The 23431-nt window shown below is 35.8% G+C and overlaps 1 protein-coding gene across 1 annotated transcript; it reads right to left on the bottom strand.

Moving 5' to 3' along the window:
* Positions 1–16: 16 nt before the first annotated feature.
* Positions 17–15287, bottom strand: LOC139960179 (intraflagellar transport protein 70A-like). The gene is made up of 15 exons (XM_071958345.1): positions 15103–15287; positions 13735–13800; positions 13110–13319; positions 12481–12537; positions 10790–10925; positions 10425–10529; positions 9940–10068; positions 9224–9273; positions 8414–8566; positions 7230–7492; positions 5144–5354; positions 3160–3231; positions 2461–2643; positions 1908–2037; positions 17–1252 (listed from the first exon to the last, which is right to left on the bottom strand). The coding sequence occupies exons 1-15, from the start codon at positions 15154–15156 to the stop codon at positions 1128–1130; spliced, it is 1944 nt and encodes a 647-aa protein (XP_071814446.1). The 5' UTR covers positions 15157–15287; the 3' UTR covers positions 17–1127.
* Between the last annotated feature and the right edge of the window lie 8144 nt (positions 15288–23431).

The following is a 23431-nucleotide window of genomic DNA, read 5'->3' as shown; positions in this document are numbered from 1 at the left end:
GACAAACTAAGACATATCTCTTTGAACTCAAATTTATTTATAGATTATGATTGTTTCATCTTTATTAAACAACTTTTTGTAAGGCTAATGCTTCATGTCAACACTGATAACTCTGTGACACATATATATTGAAAAAAAATATTCTAAATGTTAACATTATACAAAACTTTAAAAGAATAACTTCATGCATATGTTGAAGAAACTGTTCTACGAAATTTACACAAGTGATATCTAAGCTTTGGCATCTGGAGTGTTAAGCAAGAGGTCATAATTCCAAAAGGAATGACAAACAGATATCAGGGAACAGCTTTATGGGGTGCAGCAGACCTCATGAGCAGGGAGGGGATGGGGGTTGTCTGGGATTGCAGTGCCTGTATCAATGATTTATATACACTTACATAATATATGCTTCAGAAAAACTGACGGATGGGACGAGTGACATAATTATGCCAAGGTCCCTGACCTGGCTCTGACATCCCTAATGGACAAATGGAGCATCAGGGGATGAAGTCAGCAGATGATATTGGCTAAGGAGCAACTTACAACACAATTGCAAAGCACATATTTGATTCAAATCTTTGATACAGTTTTATTTCCCTTCAGGCAATAAATCTTCCAATAGCAAAAATACATATTTGCATTCTGTATAGAGTTTAACCATTATTTCTATAGAGATAAAGTGCAGTTACTGGTATTGCAACCTCTGCTCCCACCAAACAAGAAACAGAGCCAACACCAGCCCTCCCCGCCCTACCCCCTTTCCTCATGGCTTCCAAGAAATGATGTAAGCTAACACCATTGACAATAAACTTGTAAGCATATGCATGTTCGTCTCTACTTTTTAAAAGTCACCTCAACATTTTATATCAAGCAATAAATTTAAATCACATAACAAATTTAACTTCATGTTTGCCATACCCCATGCCCACTCCCTCCCCCCTTTCACTCCTCAAAGACAAAAGTGTACTGTGCCTTGACAGAATTGACACCCCCACTTCCCTTAAGAAGGGCTATATTTAAGTTGCCCTTTTGAAGCTTTTATTTCATGCCCTGAAATATAGCTCTTCCCTCCCCCCATTCTGCCCTTATCCAGTGCCCTCTCAATTTGTCTGCAATTAATCTCTATTTCAAATCAGTTCTCGGAAGAGACTCTTCAGTATTCTGGATTGGAACGATACGGTGTTCTTTCCTTCGTGTAAAGGTTCTTCCTCCAGGGGTTGCTCCACTATTGCCTTCACATCCCTTCCGTAAGCTGAGGGTGTGGAAAAAAATAAGAAAAAAAAAGAAACATGATTCAATTTGCACAAATGAAAGGACAAGCTCAAAATATTTCAGTCCAAGAACAACAGAAAATTGACTGGTTATATTTATATAAAAAAATCTCAAAGAGAGCAAGATATTTCTGGCTAGAATAGGATTGGAACCAGTTACCTCAGGATTTTACAAGGACAGTGGTTTAGAAACCGACCAGAAACTGGCGTACCTTGCATACCATGTAACAAGGGATCACTAGTCTGGTTCATTCAGTATAACCCATTAAGTCATATCACCAATAATTAATAAGTAATAGTTATTAATATATAAGCAAAAGGAAAACTGGATTATCATAAACATATTTATTAAAAGCAAAGAAATTTGCTTTTGCCTTTATTCTTACTGTCAAACAATTTACTGAAATATAGCACAAACTTGCGATAGAATATTATCCAAATTGGTGCCCACATAATGGTTTTATAAATATAATCATCCCTCCCTCCTCTCCCCCCTCACCATTCTAATTGAGCTTGTGAGTCCTGACACAATATTTAAGGCGGTTCTGAGTTAGTCAACAAAGAAATATCTCTCCCCTGGTCTCTGATTTGACCGCTAGTCTCACTTTGCATAAAACAACAACTGCACAGATTTACCTTCACACTGTTCCAAGAAATGAATGCAATCATGCACAACACTGTCTCTGAGCATTATCATATGTTTGGCCATATTCTCCAGCAGAGAGAGAAAGCATCTCTTAGCGTAGAAGAAAGTATCCGTACCGAGCTGTAACGACACACAGAAGAAATAATCACATGATTGTTAGTAAACACCTTGTATCAAATGAAACTCCACATTGGATATGAGATGTAAAAAGGAACAATTTGATGATAAATTAAAGTTGCAGCAACTGTGCCTTGACTGTTAAAAGCAAAAGAAGGAGAAGGGGAACAGTGGGGGGGGGGGGTGGGGAATGTACAATTCTTGTAGACGGAAGTTAAGATGGATAAAAAAAACAACTGCTTAAAAAGTATAAATAATACCAATTTAAAAAAACTTGTTTGTAGTACAAACATATAGTATCAACATTGGGGGGGGGGGGGGGTTGGGAATGTACAATTCTTGTATCGCTGGCATATTTCTGGTGGTAATATGACTAATGACCTAGTAAGATAACAACCACAATATTCAATTCAAAGCTCATTTAACCTTTTGCTTGTATGGTTCCAGGCTCTTGATGACCCTGGAGATACCAAATTCATAGTTGCCCTTGGCACAATAGAGGGTCCCTATGACCAGGTTGACTATGCACAGATGGTAAATCTTCTTATCTGGTTCGTCGTACGACACCTGCTCCTCTTCCTTCTCGATTTTACGCATCAACTCCTCCGCCTTGATAAAACAGAATGGGTAAAAATTGTACTAGATATGGCATGAACTCTGTACTTCTATCCTTGAATTAAGTAATTAAGCACTCTTTGTTTTGAATTATTGAGTTCCGACTGTCCAAGTATCCATACTTTGTGCACTGAGTACAAACACTTAATTTCGATCTGGTACTTTCAGATTACGTTTTGAAACAGTCACTGTTATGATGCACAGTAGTCGAGATGGAAAAGAAATTAGCTTTTCAACTCAAAATGGGAAAAATAAAGTGTTTTAGATAGTTATTCAGAGTAATGAGAAATGCACACTGACAATTTTGTTACCAATTTAGTTAGTTATATTTCAGTTAAGGAAACCGGCAAAAATCCTTAAACATGTACAGTAAAAATGAAATATATATGTCAATGCTTACAGCAACAAGCAAATGGTGGAATAAATCTTGAATAAAAATTCAAGACTCAGAAATGATGAGGTGACATTAGTTAGGATGCAGGATAGATTGAATATTGAAATTTTGCTCACCTCCTCGTTCTGACTGGTCATGATGTAGGATACGCATAGATTAGCCAAGACTATGGCACTAACACTTAATATCTGAAACAAAACAAAAAATGCAAAGAAAAGTTACCTGGCAATGAATAACATTTGCCAAAACATATCAAAGAACATACCGATATAAGGGTCACTATATATCAGAAAAGATGTAAGAAAAAAAATATAATCATAGTAATAACAATATTCTGAAGTCAATTAAGAAGACTTTTTTGGAAGTTACATAAAGCAATTACAGTAATACAAAATGTGATATGAATATAATTTGAATTTTATGATTTGCTGTTACATCATCCTATTATCTGTTTGGTTTAAAGTTTTAAAATATAACCATTAAGCAGCAGGTGATATGAACTAACTAGTCTACAGTATAAATCAAAATGGATTTGTAAACTGCATTAATTGCATTGCCTGACAATGCAGTTTTTCTGGGGTGGGAGAAGCCAGTTGCCAGTCCCTGGTGTTGGATTATATATTATCAATGTACCCAAGATATCAAATTCTTTTTCTATTACACCCTCAATCTAAGACTATTCAGAACAGAAAGTTCAGTTGCTATCAATTCAATTCAATCTATCAGTCACAGCCACTGAATTCCACTGAATTATATGGGTATATGAAACTAGTATGGGAGTGGTGATATTTGCAGAAAACAGTTAAAATAGAAAACATAAGCTATTCCTGGACTCTATTAATGGCAGTGTGGGTTTCACCAAGCGAAAGGTTTCCTACCATCATACTTTGAGAGACTGAATCTGATTAAAGGAACAGCGACATATATTTGGGTTTAAATATCCAGAAGTGATAGAAGCAATGCAGGCTGTTGTAATGCTCCACACAAAACAAATCCCATAGTGAAAAGTGGATATAAGAGGTGTATACTATATGCAAGAGTCAATCAACAGGTATTACACAGAAACTTAACAAAACAAATGTAATATTTGTTCTCATTTTGTCAACTTTGAGAAAATTTGCAAAAATTGCAACCAATTAAAATGAATTCTTACACATTTGTCTGTAAGATAAAATCAAATAATTTAAAATGATAATTTAAAATCTCTCTAAACTTATTAAATCAATCAGACTGGCATACTTCTAACTTTGCATTTGTAGTTTTAAAAACAAAGGCTAGAATGATACACCCATTCCAGATGATGTACCTTACTCTGAAGGAACAATGGAAGTTAAGAAGGGTAAACAAAAATACTAATTAAAAAAGTTATAATAATAATAATGATCATTAAAAAAGATGTTTTGTAGTACAAAAATATAGTATCAACATTGCATGCCTGCTATTTATCATAGTTCATTCACATAAAACATGCAACTGAATAGTGTGCATAAACAATACTTCTGTGACTATAGTAATACATCATATGCACTGTTCATGCGACCTGCATAACCTAGTTGAAATAATACAGATAAGACATTCTGTCTCGATCGCAGATATAACTACTTAAAGATATCATTGCAAAATTACTGACATCAATCTATGCCCCATTCAGCAAACAGTCTCTTTCTCCTCCTCCCCTCCCTCCCTTCCTCCCCTGCCTCCCCCCCCCCACACCACAAACAGAGAGACTTGAAAAACAACACAATGTTTAAATGACATTAAAATATAAAAGGGAAATGACAGGTGACAAAAAATAAAACGGAAAAAGTAAAGAAGGATTTGTTATATGAAGAAGACACCTTCTGAAACAACAAAACACGGTTAACGAATTAAGCTGACTAATCCTAAGGAAGAAAATGATCAGTCATTTTTGACTGAGATAAAATTGTTGAAGCTTTTGAAAACAAAATGTTATAAAAGAAAGCTGATATTCAAAAGGGCTACACTTTAAAAAAAAATTGTTTTAACTTAGACTAACACAAGGACACAATTTTGTCTTGAAACCAAAACCCATTTGAAACAAAAATAATTGTGTGAATTGTTTTGGCAGATTTTTCTTACATTGTCATAATTTTTCTTCACGATCGGTTCGTAGAATCCTATGGCTTCTTTGTACTTATTCTCTTGCATGAACAGTACGTGGGCTACGTTCAGTTTCCAGACGTCGTGCTCGTTGCAGAATTCCACCGACTTTCTGAAGATTTTCTCCACTTGGCTGTAGTTCTCCATGTCCCAGTAAATCTTGGCTTGTTGCATCAGCACTGGAATATATCTGGTTGGAAGAATCAAGAACATTTCTGAATTACTCTTACACTATTTTCCCGGGATTTAATTTAGTAGTTTAAATTTTGTGTACAGTCTCCTATGGTTCTTGAGTACAAAAGAAAAACCTGCAGATCTATAGATACTGTCACTTGTATAGCAATTGGCCCATTCTTATGCATGGTATTTTGCTACATGTGATATTGAATTAATTATTAATTATATTCATTTTGAAGTGATTCCAATCAACATGTCAATGCCATAAGTCTGTTGAATTATAATCCTCTCTCTTCAAGTCAGTCTGACAGCTGAAAAGGTCCCTGCTAGGGCCGAAACATCAGGCCCTCTTAGACTAACTTTTATATCTTGATCAACTTTTCCTAGAGTAGAAAGGCATTCTTCACGATAGAGTCTGGGTCCCCTCACACCCCTCACCCACCAACTTTTTATCATTTGCAATGCTTGTGGCACTATTTTCAATTGAATCTCAATTTGATAAGGTTAGGCTGCTTGACAATGAGGTAGGTCAAAGTGGTCCTAGGAAAGTGTTTTGTGTACCAAATACAAATAATGAGCTTCACACCAACATCATCATTTTACACCCAACAGTGAAAAGTTTTCAACTTGTGGGACATGATTGTCTTACAGATTTTATCGAGATATGAAACATTTGTTTTGACAATGATGCCAAAACAAAAGTAAATCACTCATTATATCCTTTTTGTTTTCAGACACATTTCTGAGTGTCTGCTGTGTTATGATATATGTACGATTCTATGAAGTACTGCATTATTGCACAGATGTTATGCCGATGATTTATGTACCAAACACACCTTCCCATTTTATGAGGCCTGTTCATGGTTTTACCTATAAAAAAAAAATCCTGAATATGAAATCTGGTTAGAGAGAAAACTATACCCACACAAAAAATGCAAATCATCTACTGCAGTCAATTAAAATGAAAATTTACGGACGAAATCTGGATTCCTTTATTTATATTGGCAGTCAAAGTCGGTGACACCCACTTATAACATCAAAGTTATCCATCTTGTAGGATTCTAAATGTGAGGGTATAGACCATTAAAATTAACTATCATAAATAAAATAAAAAATGAAATATTAAAAACCCAGGGAAATTTATGATACAATACATAGTGTAATGCATCGGTATCTGAACAGAACAGCGAAATTAACAACATTGAAAATCTCTCTTGCCCTCAAAATAGATTTACGAGACTCTTCAAAATCAGTCAAATATGGCTCTTTTGTTTTTAATTGGTCTTGCACGTTTATACCATAGTATCATGTCATCTGAAACTCAATAGTTGTAAATTAATAATTATACCTGCATATATTTTCTCCCTCTCTTTTACATAACTTTCGTGTTCGAAAGGATATTTTAATTGACAAACCATAAATTATGTATCTATGTTAAATATGTATCTAGATTAAACCATAAATTTTAAAACATTGTAGCAAATGTCAATAACAAAATCTTTAATTCATGGAAAAAAAAAGTTAATGAAAAATTTCATCCTGTTAATTTGTTACAAGTAGCAGGTCATGTTTGTCTAAAGTTAATATCTCCCTCCTACAGCAAATATATTGAGCTAATAATAAAATACCTTTATTTAGCTACATTTTTAGTGTTACAGCAACAAAAAGTAATTAAAAGCAACTGTTTGTAGAGAGCAGAGAGAAGACCCATGCTTGAGGTAAATGCACTGGTGATGTATAAAGTCAAATAAATGAAACAACACTTATTTTTTGTTAAAGATGGCAGCAAAGAGATATATCAGTTAACTTCATAGTAGCACAGTGATATGCCACACGCACAAGGTAAACAAAGACCATTATCATCATAATATCCATTAAAGATGAGTACCTTTCTAAGGCCTCGTCATATTCGTTGACGGCCTTCTTCACTGACTCGTCGTCGTGGTGAAGCCTCGCCTCTTGCACCTCTTTGGTCAGCTTCCGTAGCATCTCCGTATGTTGGGTGGCGATTTCGTCTAGCTTCCTGTAGGCCTCTTCTCTGGACGTCTGCATCGTGATCACAGCGTCCAAGAATTGAAACAGGTAAGGACTGAGAAATTTGAAGGTCAGGTGAGCGTTTTCCGCCAAAACATCCGCTGCGAGATCGTAATACTGGAGGAATAAAGAGAAGATAAAATGAAGAAGGAAAAAAAAGTTCAAAGATTGATTAATAAATCAGTTTGAATGAAGTTAAGAATAAGTATTTGTATGATAAATACACACTTGGCAGTAAATTTGTCTTGAAAATTTATTTTTTGGTTAATTTACTTCAAATTGCCAACTTCTACAGATCTGTTACAGCTATTTTGACTGATGACATGTATGTATATGTGATCTTCCCGCCAGCAGGAACTCGCGAAAGAAGCCATGGAGGCTTGTAGACTCGCAAGCTGACCGAAGCCAATCTCTCAGCACACATCCATTTAACGTCCATGTCGTGATTGTTATTGAACAACACCCTTGCCAGACGACACACATTGCTGTCGGCAGGGAATCGAACCGGGGATCTCATGACTGGGAGACGCCGGCGTTAAACACTAGGCTATACACTCCGCCTATAACATAACTTTAACAGTCAACCAAATGGCAGGATTTTGCCACTTTTAGGGACCTACAAAATCACAAGTTAGAAACATGGTGTGCATTTACCATGTCTTGCAAATTTCTAAAATAGAAACCCACAAAATGTTATTTTTCTGTCACTGCTATTTTTTTGGAATTCGGCTTCTGTATCACAAAGTTATTGTTGATTGTGGATATAACTGACCACCGGTTGAAGTCTTGACTAATCCCCTCCCCCACCCCTCCTTAATTTTTCTTCTGGAGGAATTAAATGATGACACTGCATCGTTATAGGCTGGCTACTTGGTCACAGATTATATGGTATTGAAGTAAATTTCTCATTCCTGCCTTCAACCTGATCACCTCATCCCTATTTCCCGGCCAGAAAGGATTGTAGTAAACCAACTTTGTAAGATTATACTAAAGTATTCAAACAAATATTTGCTGTATCTCTATCCGATCTGAACTTACCTCAAACTTGATGTAAAGAATCAACAAATTGCCAAACGTCACTGGAGGAAATGGATTCTGTTGTAGGAGGAATTGAAGTTTCTCAAAACCCTGGGTCGGTTGTTCTTCCATATTCATCAAAGCTTGGTTGTGCAAGGTGACAGGGTCCAACTCCTGACCAATCAAACAAGACAAAAAAATACAGGAAACAACTAATGGTAAAGGCAAATGTACTTTGTCTAACTTTTCAGTAAACACATAGTGAACAAACTCTTAACATTTTTTCCAGTACATTTAACCTTCTATTTCTTGGACCCATAGGCCCGGGGCATGAAGGGCACTGGGGACCTTAATGTAAATTTTCATATTTCCTTACAATATGTTATAAAAATGAGAACACATCATTCCCTCCCCCCCCCCTGGGCCCCCACCATTGAATCGGGCCCCAAGGTTTAATTACAAATTATTTAAGAATACATACAATTTATCTTATATCCTGTAATCTATCACAGTTGATAGATTAAATGCAATTATTGACTTAGTAATTTTACACCAAAATTTTCCAGTCTTTCCCATTTTGGTATTTATCCCACACCAACAGAGGCATATGTAAAAGAGAATTTATTTTGAAGTGTGCGTTAGTAAAGTTAGCCAGATATATGTCTAACAAGAAAATATGAATAATAATAGTTATGATACAGCATGATAATGCCTTATCTATATAGAGAAAACCTTTTCCAGGTGAATAATACAAAGGAATATGTAAATGCTTATCATGATAGAAAGTGACACTAAACAGGTGCGACTGGCAAAGTAAAACCTTTCACAAACCTCTTCAGCTCTGGGGGGCATGTCAGTTAATGCCTCCTGAGATGCTTCAGCTGCAGTAGAGACAAAATGACAGGAGAAAAATCTTTAGAAGATAATCCCAATTTATAAACTAAAATCTTGAAAAGAGAAGGAGTCCATGGAAACAATTTGCACAGGCAAATACAAACGCTATAGAAACTCAATTTAATTGTTAACATCTATCTAAAAATTGGGTAATGAAGAACGTTTATCTGAATTGGGCTAGAAACTGTAGAAAACATTTGGTGAGCTATCATACTATGACCTCATGTAGGACTTAGTTTCCCAATTCTTCAACATCTTGGAGAGTTCATCAGTAATCTTTCTGGAGACAGACATTCGAAAAAGCTTTCTGTTTTCTAATTTTTACACAGGATTAATTTACGAGGGCTGTCAGACGAAAGGCCTTTTTTAGATGATTAGGTTGACTAGACAAGTTTATCCATGCAAACTATTTTAATTGGCGTCAGAGTTTAATTGTTTCATGTAATCTTTTAGAAACTTTTCATGATATCTCAATGATTATCATCATTTTGTTTGCTGTCTGTTTGTCTTTTTATTAATTTTCTTAAAACACTTAATATGACTATTTCAGTTCTAGATGCATCTTTTTGCTTCCAAACATTTTTCATGAAAATAAACTTGTAGTGAATTTTCCTTAACGAAGGGATACGTATACCATTTATCCTACGACTTACTGTTTTTCAGTTGATACTCAATGGCAGCCTTCAAATTGAATGCCTCAATCAGGGCAGTTTCGTGAAGGATCAGGGTGTTACCCACACTACGTACATCAATGCCTTCAGTTGTCATGCCGACACTCAGTTCTGCAAAATAGATGTCAATTTTCAGAGTTGCGTTTTATCGCGGAACTTAATGAAAAGTAAGAAATCTTTGAATTATATGGTCAATATTAAATTATCGATAAGTAGAAAATATCGATCAAGTCCACATGTTTATTCAAACTGGGGGTCACAACCCTTTTAGGGTCACCAAAATAGTTTGGAGGGTTGCTAAAATATTTTCATAACAAACTAAAATTGCTGATAGTTTGTGGGGAAAATTGGTGGCCAAACTCTAGAAGATAAGTTACTTCAAATGTTGCAGAATATTAAACAATTTTGAACAAAGTAGTCTTACTCATGAAAAAAACAAATTATAGAGAGAGCAGAATTTGTTTTACCTGGATGTTCTCTAATGCCTCTCTCAATGATGTCAGCAATGTGTTTTAATGCTGGAGCATACTGCTTTAAGCTGTAGTAACACAGGGCAATGTTGTAAGACAAATCTGTAAGATGGAAAGACCCAAAAAATATTATGAAAAAAAAAAAATATTAAAAAAATATTTATGAAAGGGAAAATTTTCAGAACACGGTGGACAGTGCTACTTCATATTCATGAGTCAACGGTGTGGTCCACAATCACGGCACGGATAGGATAACTTAATATCCATTGAGTGACCTTGCATACCCTTGAGTTCAATTATATAAACAATTGGATAATCTAACGATTAATTGACAGTGGCAAACATTATAAATCGAATATCACCTGGTCTGTAGCCCAGAATCTGCATAGCACTTTGGAACTTCTGGCAGGCCTGTTGAAAATGACCTTCTTTGAACAGCAGACAACCAAGATTGACCTCTGTGTCGGGGTCTTCAGAGGGGCATTGTTCCACTAAGCTCTGTTTGTATATTTTAAAAGAGAACATAAAGGGTTAAAGAGGGAATATTCCAGTACCTGAGGATGATTGCTAAATAAAACTGGCTGGAAAATGTCTGTATCTGCAGGTCAAAACCACACCCTCATAGGATGTTGTATTTGCAAAGATATGGATTTTCAGATTAAATGGTATTTTGTTATTAATGCATTTGGCAACAGCAGACTGAATGATGTCAACACATCACTTGAACTGATGTTTCTTGTTTTTCGTTATCAGTTTTAACTGGGTGACTGACTCACTGACTCACTCTCTCACTGACTGACTCACTGACTGACTCACTGACTGACTCACTGACTGACTCACTCACTCACTGACTCACTCACTCACTCTCTTTCTCTCTCTCACTCACTCACTGACTCACTCACTCACTCACTCACTCTCACTCACTCACTCACTCACTCACTCACTCACTCACTCACTCACTCACTCACTCACTCACTCACTCACTCACTCACTCACTCACTCACTCACTCACTCACTCACTCACTCACTCACTCTCTTTCTCTCTCTCACTCACTCACTGACTCACTCACTCACTCTCACTCACTCACTCACTCACTCACTCACTCACTCACTCACTCACTCACTCACTCACTCTCTCCCTCTCACTCACTCACTCACTCACTCACTCACTCACTCACTCTCACTCACTCACTCACTCACTCACTCACTCACTCACTCACTCTCACTCACTCACTCACTCACTCTCTTTCTCTCTCTCACTCACTCACTCACTGACTCACTCACTCACTCACTCTCACTCACTCACTCACTCTCTCCCTCTCACTCACTCACTCACTCACTCACTCTCACTCACTCACTCACTCACTCACTCACTCACTCTCTTTCTCTCTCTCACTCACTCACTGACTCACTCACTCACTCACTCACTCTCACTCACTCACTCACTCACTCACTCACTCACTCACTCACAAAGTAAAATCATATTTTAACGAAAAAAAGTTGCATATTGATGAACTTCCAAATACAGAGATCATTGGCAGCTATTCAAACACACTCCAAATTTGCCATATTTCTAGGATAAATCAGGAAGTATTCCATAACAACTCCCTGGATAATCATCAAGAAGATTACAATAGGAAGGTAAAGCTTTAGAACAGCATTTTTTCATAATGACATCACTGTGATCAACTCCCTGGAATAATTGAGGGTTTAATAGGGTCAAAATAGGTCACAAGCAATCAACCATAACTCCTGTTAGGAACAAGATATTGAGATGAGGTTTTTCAGTGAACAGTGATTATCTGCCACTGGATTATTCCTGTAAATAAAGTATAAAACTTTATTTCAGAAATTCAGGACTCACATTGTAAAGACTTTAAAGACTAAAAAGATTTATGTAGTTTATAGCCTGTGTGATAGTTATGCAATATCATAGTTCATCATGGTTAGTGACAAAGTGGGTTGCAAAATGCAAAAACAACCATCTATATGGTAATCAATTTTCAAAATTCCATAATTTATTTTTTTGCTTTTCCTTCATGGTTTTACATACCTTAGCAGCTGGCAAGTCTTCTTCACCATATTTAACAGCAGCTTGTAATTTAGTGATCTGAAAAGTGAACAAAAACCAACAAAATGATGCCTTCTGTAATTAGCATACAGAACCAGAGAGTACAGTTAAAGATCAATTCTTGCACTGACAGTATCAATAATACCCTAAAATATAAACATTTAACCAGTGTAGAGCTTCCCAGAAAAAAACAATAAAAATAGAGGGAACCAATCATCTGAATAAAGACCAATTTAATAAACTTACACGTCTGAATCAAGACCGAATTACAGATGAAGATTTCATTTGATTATTAAAGAAGGAGTTAGGCCTTCACAATTGCTTGGGTTTACCCATGATCAACATCGAACATCCCAACTGAGTGAAAACTTGGCAAAATGTATTTTAGCTAATTGACAACTGGTTCCAGCTGCTACCGTTTGGTTTGAAGGAAATGAAAAATTAGCATTTGTCATCAAACTAAAATATCTGCCACATTGCTTCAACACAGAAAACTTTATACATACACATATAATTTCCTCTGCAAAGGGACAAAACCACTTCATATATCTACAAAGAAATTTGGAACTTAATTCTTCTTGTAATTCCTTGGAAATGACAATAATACTCACCTTGGGCTGGTACTCTGGATTTTCAATTTGAAAGGTAGCTTTCATAGCCTCTGGGTACATACAAGCGTGGTAGAGGGATTGAGCATAATAAAGCTTGTAATCTTCCTCCTCTGGATGAAGTTGTACCAGTTGTTCATAGCAGTCCGAAGCATTTATGTAATCTTGGATATGGAAATAACAATACCCAAGCAGAGAGAGAGCTCCCCTTGACTGGAAGACAAAAACAAACGTTTACTTGAATATGTGTGAACAGTTATAAGGCTTTATTTCAACAAAATTGACTTTTCTCATGCTAGCAAAACATTTTTGTCCTAATAGTAATAAATGGGCTCAAATAAAAGTTGATTTACTTTTTTCAATTTGCCCTAGCAGTTCGTCAAATTCAAGTGGTCGATCAGGAAATTTTTGAGGTTGAATGAAACACCTTTGTAAAATTGCAGTTTTTTAATGTGTTTTACACACGGTACTTTCTGATTTGTCCCAGGGAGAGATTTGTCGATGAAGAAAGACAATTTGTCTGTTTCGCTTCAAATATTCAGTTAAGATTAAAGATCTTTATCATCACACACACATAATGATAGTTACATTCAGGTATTAATGTAGAAGAACTTCTAAAATACTTTACCTTTGGATGATTTTGTAATTGCTGAGAAAGAATTTGTACGGCATCAGGATATCTACTCTCTTTAATCTGAAACAAATCATGAAAAAAGTGATGAAAACCCATATGAACAAGTAGACCAAACAACAAAACATATATATATATATATATATATATATATACAGTATATATGATAGGTTGTTCAGCTACAGTAGCCAAGAACAATTAGGATAGTATATAACTTTGCAACATTTGCAAAGAGCACAAATGTTCTTTTAAAGCCTATTTTTGCATTCAATCTTGACCATCTATGTAAGTACCATTTTGCTTAATACTATTGTGCAGTACACACAATCATGACAAAGAACTCTTTTTTTTAACCAGAATTGTGGCCCATTTGCAGATTGCGAGGGAATAAATAATTCAGACAATAACAATAACATTGCTTTGGTTCATCTTAACCATCACTTGAAATCATGCGCTGGCAGGTGTTTCAACCTTTCAGTTCATGACTGTACATTTGGCCTGGTCTACACTAATGTATACCTAACACCATAACAGATGGCAGTACATAATGTCTGGATCTGTCCCATACAGAAATAACATTCCTGTTTAAGAGCACATGGTTTGCAGTTCAAATTTAACAAAGTACCTTTGAGTCGTTAGTTCTTCATTGTATTAAGTCCAGTTATAAGTGTTCACTGTATAACCTGTATTCCTTTTTTTCAGTTTATTATTATTGGTGGTTTTAATTTGCTTGGTCTCTGCAGGTTGGCCAAAATTTTGGCAAAAGATAACAGTGTAATGAGTGTGTGATTATAACTATACAATAGTATAAAAACATTGCTTATAGTTAGACACCGGTATGTTTGCGTTTATCATGCAATACATTGAAAGGCTTTAATTTAAAGGACAGCCATAGCCACGATATCTCTACTTTTGCTCTGATTTAAATAGATATGTGATATCATTGTTGGATCACGTGTGCGAGTCAAAGCCAGGAAAATAACATTGTGCAATCGTTGGTGGTTACCAGGCTATAGGACCTAGACCAACACCTTTTTGGTTTTGAACTAGGCTAGATCCAACTTAATATTACTTTATTACTGGCCTAGGCCTACTCATGATCATTCAACATCCAAAGTTAGGCATTTGACAACTGGTTGCAGTTGTTATGGTTCAGGTTGCAAATTTCTTTGTTTATGATCATGACGTGTACATGATTTTGCTGAGCAATTTTACAGAAAAGAAATTAGTGTAACTGCTCCTTGGTAGAACCAAATGCATCGAGATACTAACTTAGGCTAGGCCAACATATTCAATGGTTGTCTTACGTTAGGATACAATAGAATAAGCATGAAATAATTAGGCTAGAGTTGAAACTGAAAATACCATTGTGTAGATTGTCGAGGTATATTCCCCATCTTTTATATCAAAGTTTGCCATGTTTAACTCTTGTACTCTAAGTCACACACTTTTTTAATCTGTTTGAATATGATATTATCAAAATCCGCGACTGAACTAGTTAGTTCGCTGATCATAACTCCAAGGCAACCAAAAGCGATTGGCAGGAATTTTGGACAATGCGCATGTGCAAGGTTTTGTTTACCAATGCGACAAAACAACCTGTTTGAACGTAGCAGCCACTAAGAGCAGCCACTAACAGCAGCCAATAGTGTATACATCAACGTTACACGCCGTTGGCCACTGATGTTTGTACACTGTGACGAGCGCTGGGTACGCTGTGGCGGGAAAGTTGATCCCCAGCAGCCACTAAGGGCAGCCTAAATTAGCGGACAATAACAAGACTGCTACTTTTTCGTACCTGTTTTAAAGTGATAATAATTAACGCTATGAATACTGTAAAATGCCAATAATTGCACCATATGAGAGATGAGTTGTTGCTCTTTCATGTAATATAATTTTGGAATTTAATGGTGGACGAAATCTGCATCCATATTGAACTGAAACTTGTGATCCTACCAAATCTTGTGGAGAAAGGCGTAAATGGCGGCAATTTTTATACCATTTTTTTTCTTTTTTTTTCAAATGTCTAAACAATTAATTTATGAGAATATGCAACAGTCAAGAGGGGTACAATGACGATGTTAAGTTATTCCTCTTACAAGTGGTATGAAAAAACAGCCAGTAACACTTTGATTTATTGAAATTCGATGGCTACAAACCGTTCGATCATAACAGGAGTGCGATGCAAATGGGAAAATTAGCTCGAAACGCGCGGTAATGTGTTATGATCCAAACGTATTATTATTTCAAAATCGGTTAATTTGAGTTATCGACCTAGTTAGGAGGTCCGGTTAGCATCAAATCAAAGAAAACAATTTCTTCTTTCACGTGTAATACCTACTATGGGTAACAAAACCGATTTTTTTGACCAAAAGTGGCCTAAACGTTTTAAAATATTGATATTTTTTTCTTCTTCTTCAAAATCGATTAATTTTAGTTATGGAGCCTATACTGGCATGTCTGGTTAGCACCACACTAAAGTAGAAAGGTTCCTCTTTCACGTGGTATACCTCTACTATCGGTAACAAAAATGATTTCTTGACCAAAAGTGGCCTTAAAGTTTTAACCCCGATACGGACATCTCTAAACGCGCTGTATATCTAATGTGTAATGATCCAAAAAATGATTGTTTTTTTTCAAAATCGATTAACTTTAGTTATGGAGCCTACTAGGATGTCCGAAAAAGACCAAATTAAAGTAAAAAGGTTCCTCTTTCACGTGGTATACCTCTACTATCGGTAACAAAAATGATTTCTTGACCAAAAATTCCCTTAAAGTTTTAACCCCGATACGGACATCTCTAAACGCGCTGTATATACGTAATGTGTAATGATCAGAAAATGGTTAATTTTTATTTTTTCAAAATCGATTAACTTTAGTTATGGAGCCTACTGGCATGTCCGGTTAGCACCACATTAAAGTAGACAGGTTCATCTTTCACGTGGTATACCTCTACTATCGGTAACAAAAATGGTTTCTTGACCAAAAATGGCCTTAAAGTTTTAACCCCGATACGGACATCTCTAAACGCGCTGTATATACGTAATGTGTAATGATCAGAAAAATGGTTAATTTTTATTTTTTTCAAAATCGATTAACTTTAGTTATGGAGCCTACTGGCATGTCCGGTTAGCACCACACTAAAGTAGAAAGGTTCCTCTTTCACGTGGTATACCTCTACTATCGGTAACAAAAATGATTTCTTGACCAAAAGTGGCCTTAAAGTTTTAACCCCGATACGGACATCTCTAAACGCGCTGTATATCTAATGTGTAATGATCCAAAAAATGATTGTTTTTTTTCAAAATCGATTAACTTTAGTTATGGAGCCTACTAGGATGTCCGAAAAAGACCAAATTAAAGTAAAAAGGTTCCTCTTTCACGTGGTATACCTCTACTATCGGTAACAAAAATGATTTCTTGACCAAAAATTCCCTTAAAGTTTTAACCCCGATACGGACATCTCTAAACGCGCTGTATATACGAAGTGTGTAATGATCAGAGAAATGGTTAATTTTTATTTTTTCAAAATCGATTAACTTTAGTTATGGAGCCTACTGGCATGTCCGGTTAGCACCACATTAAAGTAGACAGGTTCATCTTTCACGTGATATACCTCTACTATCGGTAACAAAAATAATTTCTTGACCAAAAGTGGCCTTAAAGTTTTAACCCCGATACGGACATCTCTAAACGGGCTGTATATACGTAATGTGTAATGATAAGAAAAATGGTTAATTTTTATTTTTTCAAAATCGATTAACTTTAGTTATGGAGCCTACTAGGATGTCCGAATAGGACCACATTAATGTAGAAAGGTTCATGTTTCACGTGATGTACCTCTACTATCGGTAACAAAAATGATTTCTTGACCAAAAGTGGCCTTAAAGTTTTAACCCCGATACGGACATCTCTAAACGCGTTGTATATCTAATGTGTAATGATCCAAAAAATGATTTTTTTTTCTTCAAAATCGATTAACTTTAGTTATGGAGCCTACTGGCATGTCCGGTTAGCACCACATTCAAGTAGAATGGTTCCTCTTTCACGTGGTATACATCTACTGTCGGTAACAAAAATGATTTCTTGACCAAAAATGGCCTCAAAGTTTTAAACCCGATACGGACATCTCTAAACGCGCTGTATATACGTAACATGTAATGATCCCAAATTTTTTTCCCCTTCAAAATCGATTAACTTTAGTTATGGAGCCTACTGACATGTCTGGTTAGCACCACATTAAAGTAGACAGGTTCATCTTTCACGTGATATACCTCTACTATCGGTAACAAAAATGATTTCTTGACCAAAAATGGCCTTAAAGTTTTAACCCCGATACGGACATCTCTAAACGCGTTGTATATCTAATGTGTAATGATCCAAAAAATGATTTTTTCTCTTCAAAATCGATTAACTTTAGTTATGGAGCCTACTGGCATGTCCGGTTAGCACCACATTAAAGTAGAATGGTTCCTCTTTCACGTGGTATACATTTACTATCGGTAACAAAAATGATTTCTTGACCAAAAATGGCCTTAAAGTTTTAACCCCGATACGGACATCTCTAAACGCGCTGTATATACGTAACATGTAATGATCCCAAATTTTTTTCCCCTTCAAAATCGATTAACTTTAGTTATGGAGCCTACTGGCATGTCCGGTTAGCACCACATAAAAGTAGACAGGTTCATCTTTCACGTGATAGACCTCTATTATCGGTAACAAAAATGATTTCTTGACCAAAAATGGCCTTAAAGTTTTAACCCCGATACGGACATCTCTAAACGCGCTGTATATACGTAGTGTGTAATGATCAGAAAAATGGTTAATTTTTATTTTTTTCAAAATCGATTAACTTTAGTTATGGAGCCTACTGGCATGTCCGGTTAGCACCACATTAAAGTAGACAGGTTCATCTTTCACGTGATAGACCTCTACTATCGGTAACAAAAATGATTTCTTGACCAAAAATGGCCTTAAAGTTTTAACCCCGATACGGACATCTCTAAACGCGCTGTATATACGTAGTGTGTAATGATCAGAAAAATGGTTAATTTTATTTTTTTCAAAATCGATTAACTTTAGTTATGGAGCCTACTAGGATGTCCGGTTAGCACCACATTAAAGTAGACAGGTTCCTCTTTCACGTGGTATACCTCTACTATCGGTAACAAAAATGATTTCTTGACCAAAAATGGCCTTAAAGTTTTAACCCCGATCCGGACATCTCTAAACGCGCTGTATATACGTAGTGTGTAATGATCAGAAAAATGGTTAATTTTAATTTGTTTCAAAATCGATTAACTTTAGTTATGGAGCCTACTGACATGTCCGGTTAGCACCACATTAAAGTAGACAGGTTCATCTTTCACGTGATAGACCTCTACTATCGGTAACAAAAATGATTTCTTGACCAAAAATGGCCTTAAAGTTTTAACCCCGATACGGACATCTCTAAACGCGCTGTATATACGTAGTGTGTAATGATCAGAAAAATGGTTAATTTTAATTTTTTTCAAAATCGATTAACTTTAGTTATGGAGCCTACTGACATGTCCGGTTAGCACCACATTAAAGTAGACAGGTTCATCTTTCACGTGGTATACCTCTACTATCGGTAACAAAATGGTTTCTTGACCAAAAATGGCCTTAAAGTTTTAACCCCGATACGGACATCTCTAAACGCGCTGTATATACGTTATGTGTAATGATCAGATAAATTTATGATTTTTATTTTTTTCAAAATCGATTAACTTTAGTTATGGAGCCTACTGGCATGTCCGGTTAGCACCACATTAAAGTAGACAGGTTCATCTTTCACGTGGTATTCCTCTACTATCGGTAACAAAAATGATTTCTTGACCAAAAATGGCCTTAAAGTTTTAACCCCGATACGGACATCTCTAAACGCGCTGTATATACGTAATGTGTAATGATCAGAAAAATGGTTAATTTTTATTTTTTCAAAATCGATTAACTTTAGTTATGGAGCCTACTGGCATGTCCGGTTAGCATCACATTAAAGTAGACAGGTTCATCTTTCACCTGGTATACCTCTACTATCGGTAACAAAACTGATTTTTTGACCAAAAGTGACCTTGAAGTTTTAACCTCGATACGGACATCTCTAAACGCGCTGTATATACGTTATGTGTAATGATCAGAAAAATTTATGATTTTTATTTTTTTCAAAATCGATTAACTTTAGTTATGGAGCCTACTAGGATGTCCGGTTAGCACCACATTAAAGTAGACAGGTTCATCTTTCACGTGATATAACTCTACTATCGGTAACAAAAATGATTTCTTGACCAAAAGTGGCCTTAAAGTTTTAACCCCGATACGGACATCTCTAAACGTGCTGTATATACGTTATGTGTAATGATCAGAAAAATGGTTAATTTTTATTTTTTCAAAATCGATTAACTTTAGTTATGGAGCCTACTAGGATGCCCGGTTAGCACCACATTAAAGTAGAAAGGTTCCTCTTTTACGTGGTATTCCTCTACTATCGGTAACAAAAATGATTTCTTGACCAAAAGTGACCTTGAAGTTTTAACCCCGATACAGACCCTTCTCTAAACGCGCTGTATATACGTTATGTGTAATGATCAGAAAAATGGTTAATTTTATTTTTTTCAAAATCGATTAACTTTAGTTATGGAGCCTACTAGGATGTCCGGTTAGCACCACATTAAAGTAGAAAGGTTCCTCTTTTACGTGGTATACCTCTACTATCGGTAACAAAAATGATTTCTTGACCAAAAATGGCCTTAAAGTTTTAACCCCGATACGGACATCTCTAAACGCGCTGTATATACGTAGTGTGTAATGATCAGAAAAATGGTTAATTTTAATTTTTTTCAAAATCGATTAACTTTAGTTATGGAGCCTACTGACATGTCCGGTTAGCACCACATTAAAGTAGACAGGTTCATCTTTCACGTGGTATACCTCTACTATCGGTAACAAAAATGATTTCTTGACCAAAAATGGCCTTAAAGTTTTAACCCCGATACGGACATCTCTAAACGCGCTGTATATACGTAATGTGTAATGATCAGAAAATGGTTAATTTTTATTTTTTCAAAATCGATTAACTTTAGTTATGGAGCCTACTGGCATGTCCGGTTAGCACCACATTAAAGTAGACAGGTTCATCTTTCACGTGGTATACCTCTACTATCGGTAACAAAAATGGTTTCTTGACCAAAAATGGCCTTAAAGTTTTAACCCCGATACGGACATCTCTAAACGCGCTGTATATACGTTATGTGTAATGATCAGATAAATTTATGATTTTTATTTTTTTCAAAATCGATTAACTTTAGTTATGGAGCCTACTGGCATGTCCGGTTAGCACCACATTAAAGTAGACAGGTTCATCTTTCACGTGGTATACCTCTACTATCGGTAACAAAAATGATTTCTTGACCAAAAGTGGCCTTAAAGTTTTAACCCCGATACCGACATCTCTAAACGTGCTGTATATACGTTATGTGTAATGATCAGAAAAATGGTTAATTTTTATTTTTTCAAAATCGATTAACTTTAGTTAAGGAGCCTACTGGCATGTCCGGTTAGCACCACATTAAAGTAGACAGGTTCATCTTTCACGTGATAGACCTCTATTATCGGTAACAAAAATGATTTCTTGACCAAAAATGGCCTTAAAGTTTTAACCCCGATACGGACATCTCTAAACGCGCTGTATATACGTAGTGTGTAATGATCAGAAAAATGGTTAATTTTAATTTTTTTCAAAATCGATTAACTTTAGTTATGGAGCCTACTGGCATGTCCGGTTAGCACCACATTAAAGTAGACAGGTTCATCTTTCACGTGATAGACCTCTATTATCGGTAACAAAAATGATTTCTTGACCAAAAATGGCCTTAAAGTTTTAACCCCGATACGGACATCTCTAAACGCGCTGTATATACGTAGTGTGTAATGATCAGAAAAATGGTTAATTTTAATTTTTTTCAAAATCGATTAACTTTAGTTATGGAGCCTACTGACATGTCCGGTTAGCACCACATTAAAGTAGACAGGTTCATCTTTCACGTGGTATACCTCTACTATCGGTAACAAAAATGATTTCTTGACCAAAAATGGCCTTAAAGTTTTAACCCCGATACGGACATCTCTAAACGCGCTGTATATACGTAATGTGTAATGATCAGAAAAATGGTTAATTTTTATTTTTTCAAAATCGATTAACTTTAGTTATGGAGCCTACTGGCATGTCCGGTTATAGCACCACATTAAAGTAGACAGGTTCATCTTTCACGTGGTATACCTCTACTATCGGTAACAAAAATGGTTTCTTGACCAAAAATGGCCTTAAAGTTTTAACCCCGATACGGACATCTCTTAACGCGCTGTATATACGTTATGTGTAATGATCAGATAAATTTATGATTTTTATTTTTTTCAAAATCGATTAACTTTAGTTATGGAGCCTACTGGCATGTCCGGTTAGCACCACATTAAAGTAGACAGGTTCATCTTTCACGTGGTATACCTCTACTATCGGTAACAAAAATGATTTCTTGACCAAAAATGGCCTTAAAGTTTTAACCCCGATACGGACATCTCTAAACGTGCTGTATATACGTTATGTGTAATGATCAGAAAAATGGTTAATTTTTATTTTTTCAAAATCGATTAACTTTAGTTATGGAGCCTACTAGGATGCCCGGTTAGCACCACATTAAAGTAGACAGGTTCATCTTTTACGTGGTATACCTCTACTATCGGTAACAAAAATGATTTCTTGACCAAAAGTGACCTTGAAGTTTTAACCCCGATACAGACCCTTCTCTAAACGCGCTGTATATACGTTATGTGTAATGATCAGAAAAATGGTTAATTTTATTTTTTTCAAAATCGATTAACTTTAGTTATGGAGCCTACTAGGATGTCCGGTTAGCACCACATTAAAGTAGAAAGGTTCATCTTTTACGTGGTATGCCTCTACTATCGGTAACAAAAATGATTTCTTGACCAAAAATTCCCTTAAAGTTTTAACCCCGATACGGACATCTCTAAACGCGCTGTATATACGTAATGTGTAATGATCAGAAAATGGTTAATTTTTATTTTTTCAAAATCGATTAACTTTAGTTATGGAGCCTACTGGCATGTCCGGTTAGCACCACATTAAAGTAGACAGGTTCATCTTTCACGTGGTATACCTCTACTATCGGTAACAAAAATGGTTTCTTGACCAAAAATGGCCTTAAAGTTTTAACCCCGATACAGACCCTTCTCTAAACGCGCAGTATATACGTTATGTGTAATGATCAGAAAAATTTATGATTTTTATTTTTTTCAAAATCGATTAACTTTAGTTATGGAGCCTACTAGTTTGTCCGGTTAGCACCACACTGAAGTAGAAAGGTTCATCTTTCACGTGATATACCTCTACTATCGGTAACAAAAATGATTTCTTGACCAAAAGTGGCCTTAAAGTTTTAACCCCGATACGGACATCTCTAAACGCGCTGTATATACGTAATGTGTAATGATCAGAAAAATGGTTAATTTTTATTTTTTTCAAAATCGATTAACTTTAGTTATGGAGCCTACTAGGATGCCCAGTTAGCACCACATTAAAGTAGAAAGGTTCCTCTTTTATGTGGTATACCTCTACTATCGGTAACAAAAATGATTTCTTGACCAAAAGTGA

The sequence above is a fragment of the Apostichopus japonicus genome, chromosome 19 (genome assembly GCF_037975245.1).
Source record: "Apostichopus japonicus isolate 1M-3 chromosome 19, ASM3797524v1, whole genome shotgun sequence".
NCBI classification, from domain to species: domain Eukaryota; kingdom Metazoa; phylum Echinodermata; class Holothuroidea; order Aspidochirotida; family Stichopodidae; genus Apostichopus; species Apostichopus japonicus.
This window is presented reverse-complemented; position numbering and strand designations above follow the sequence as displayed.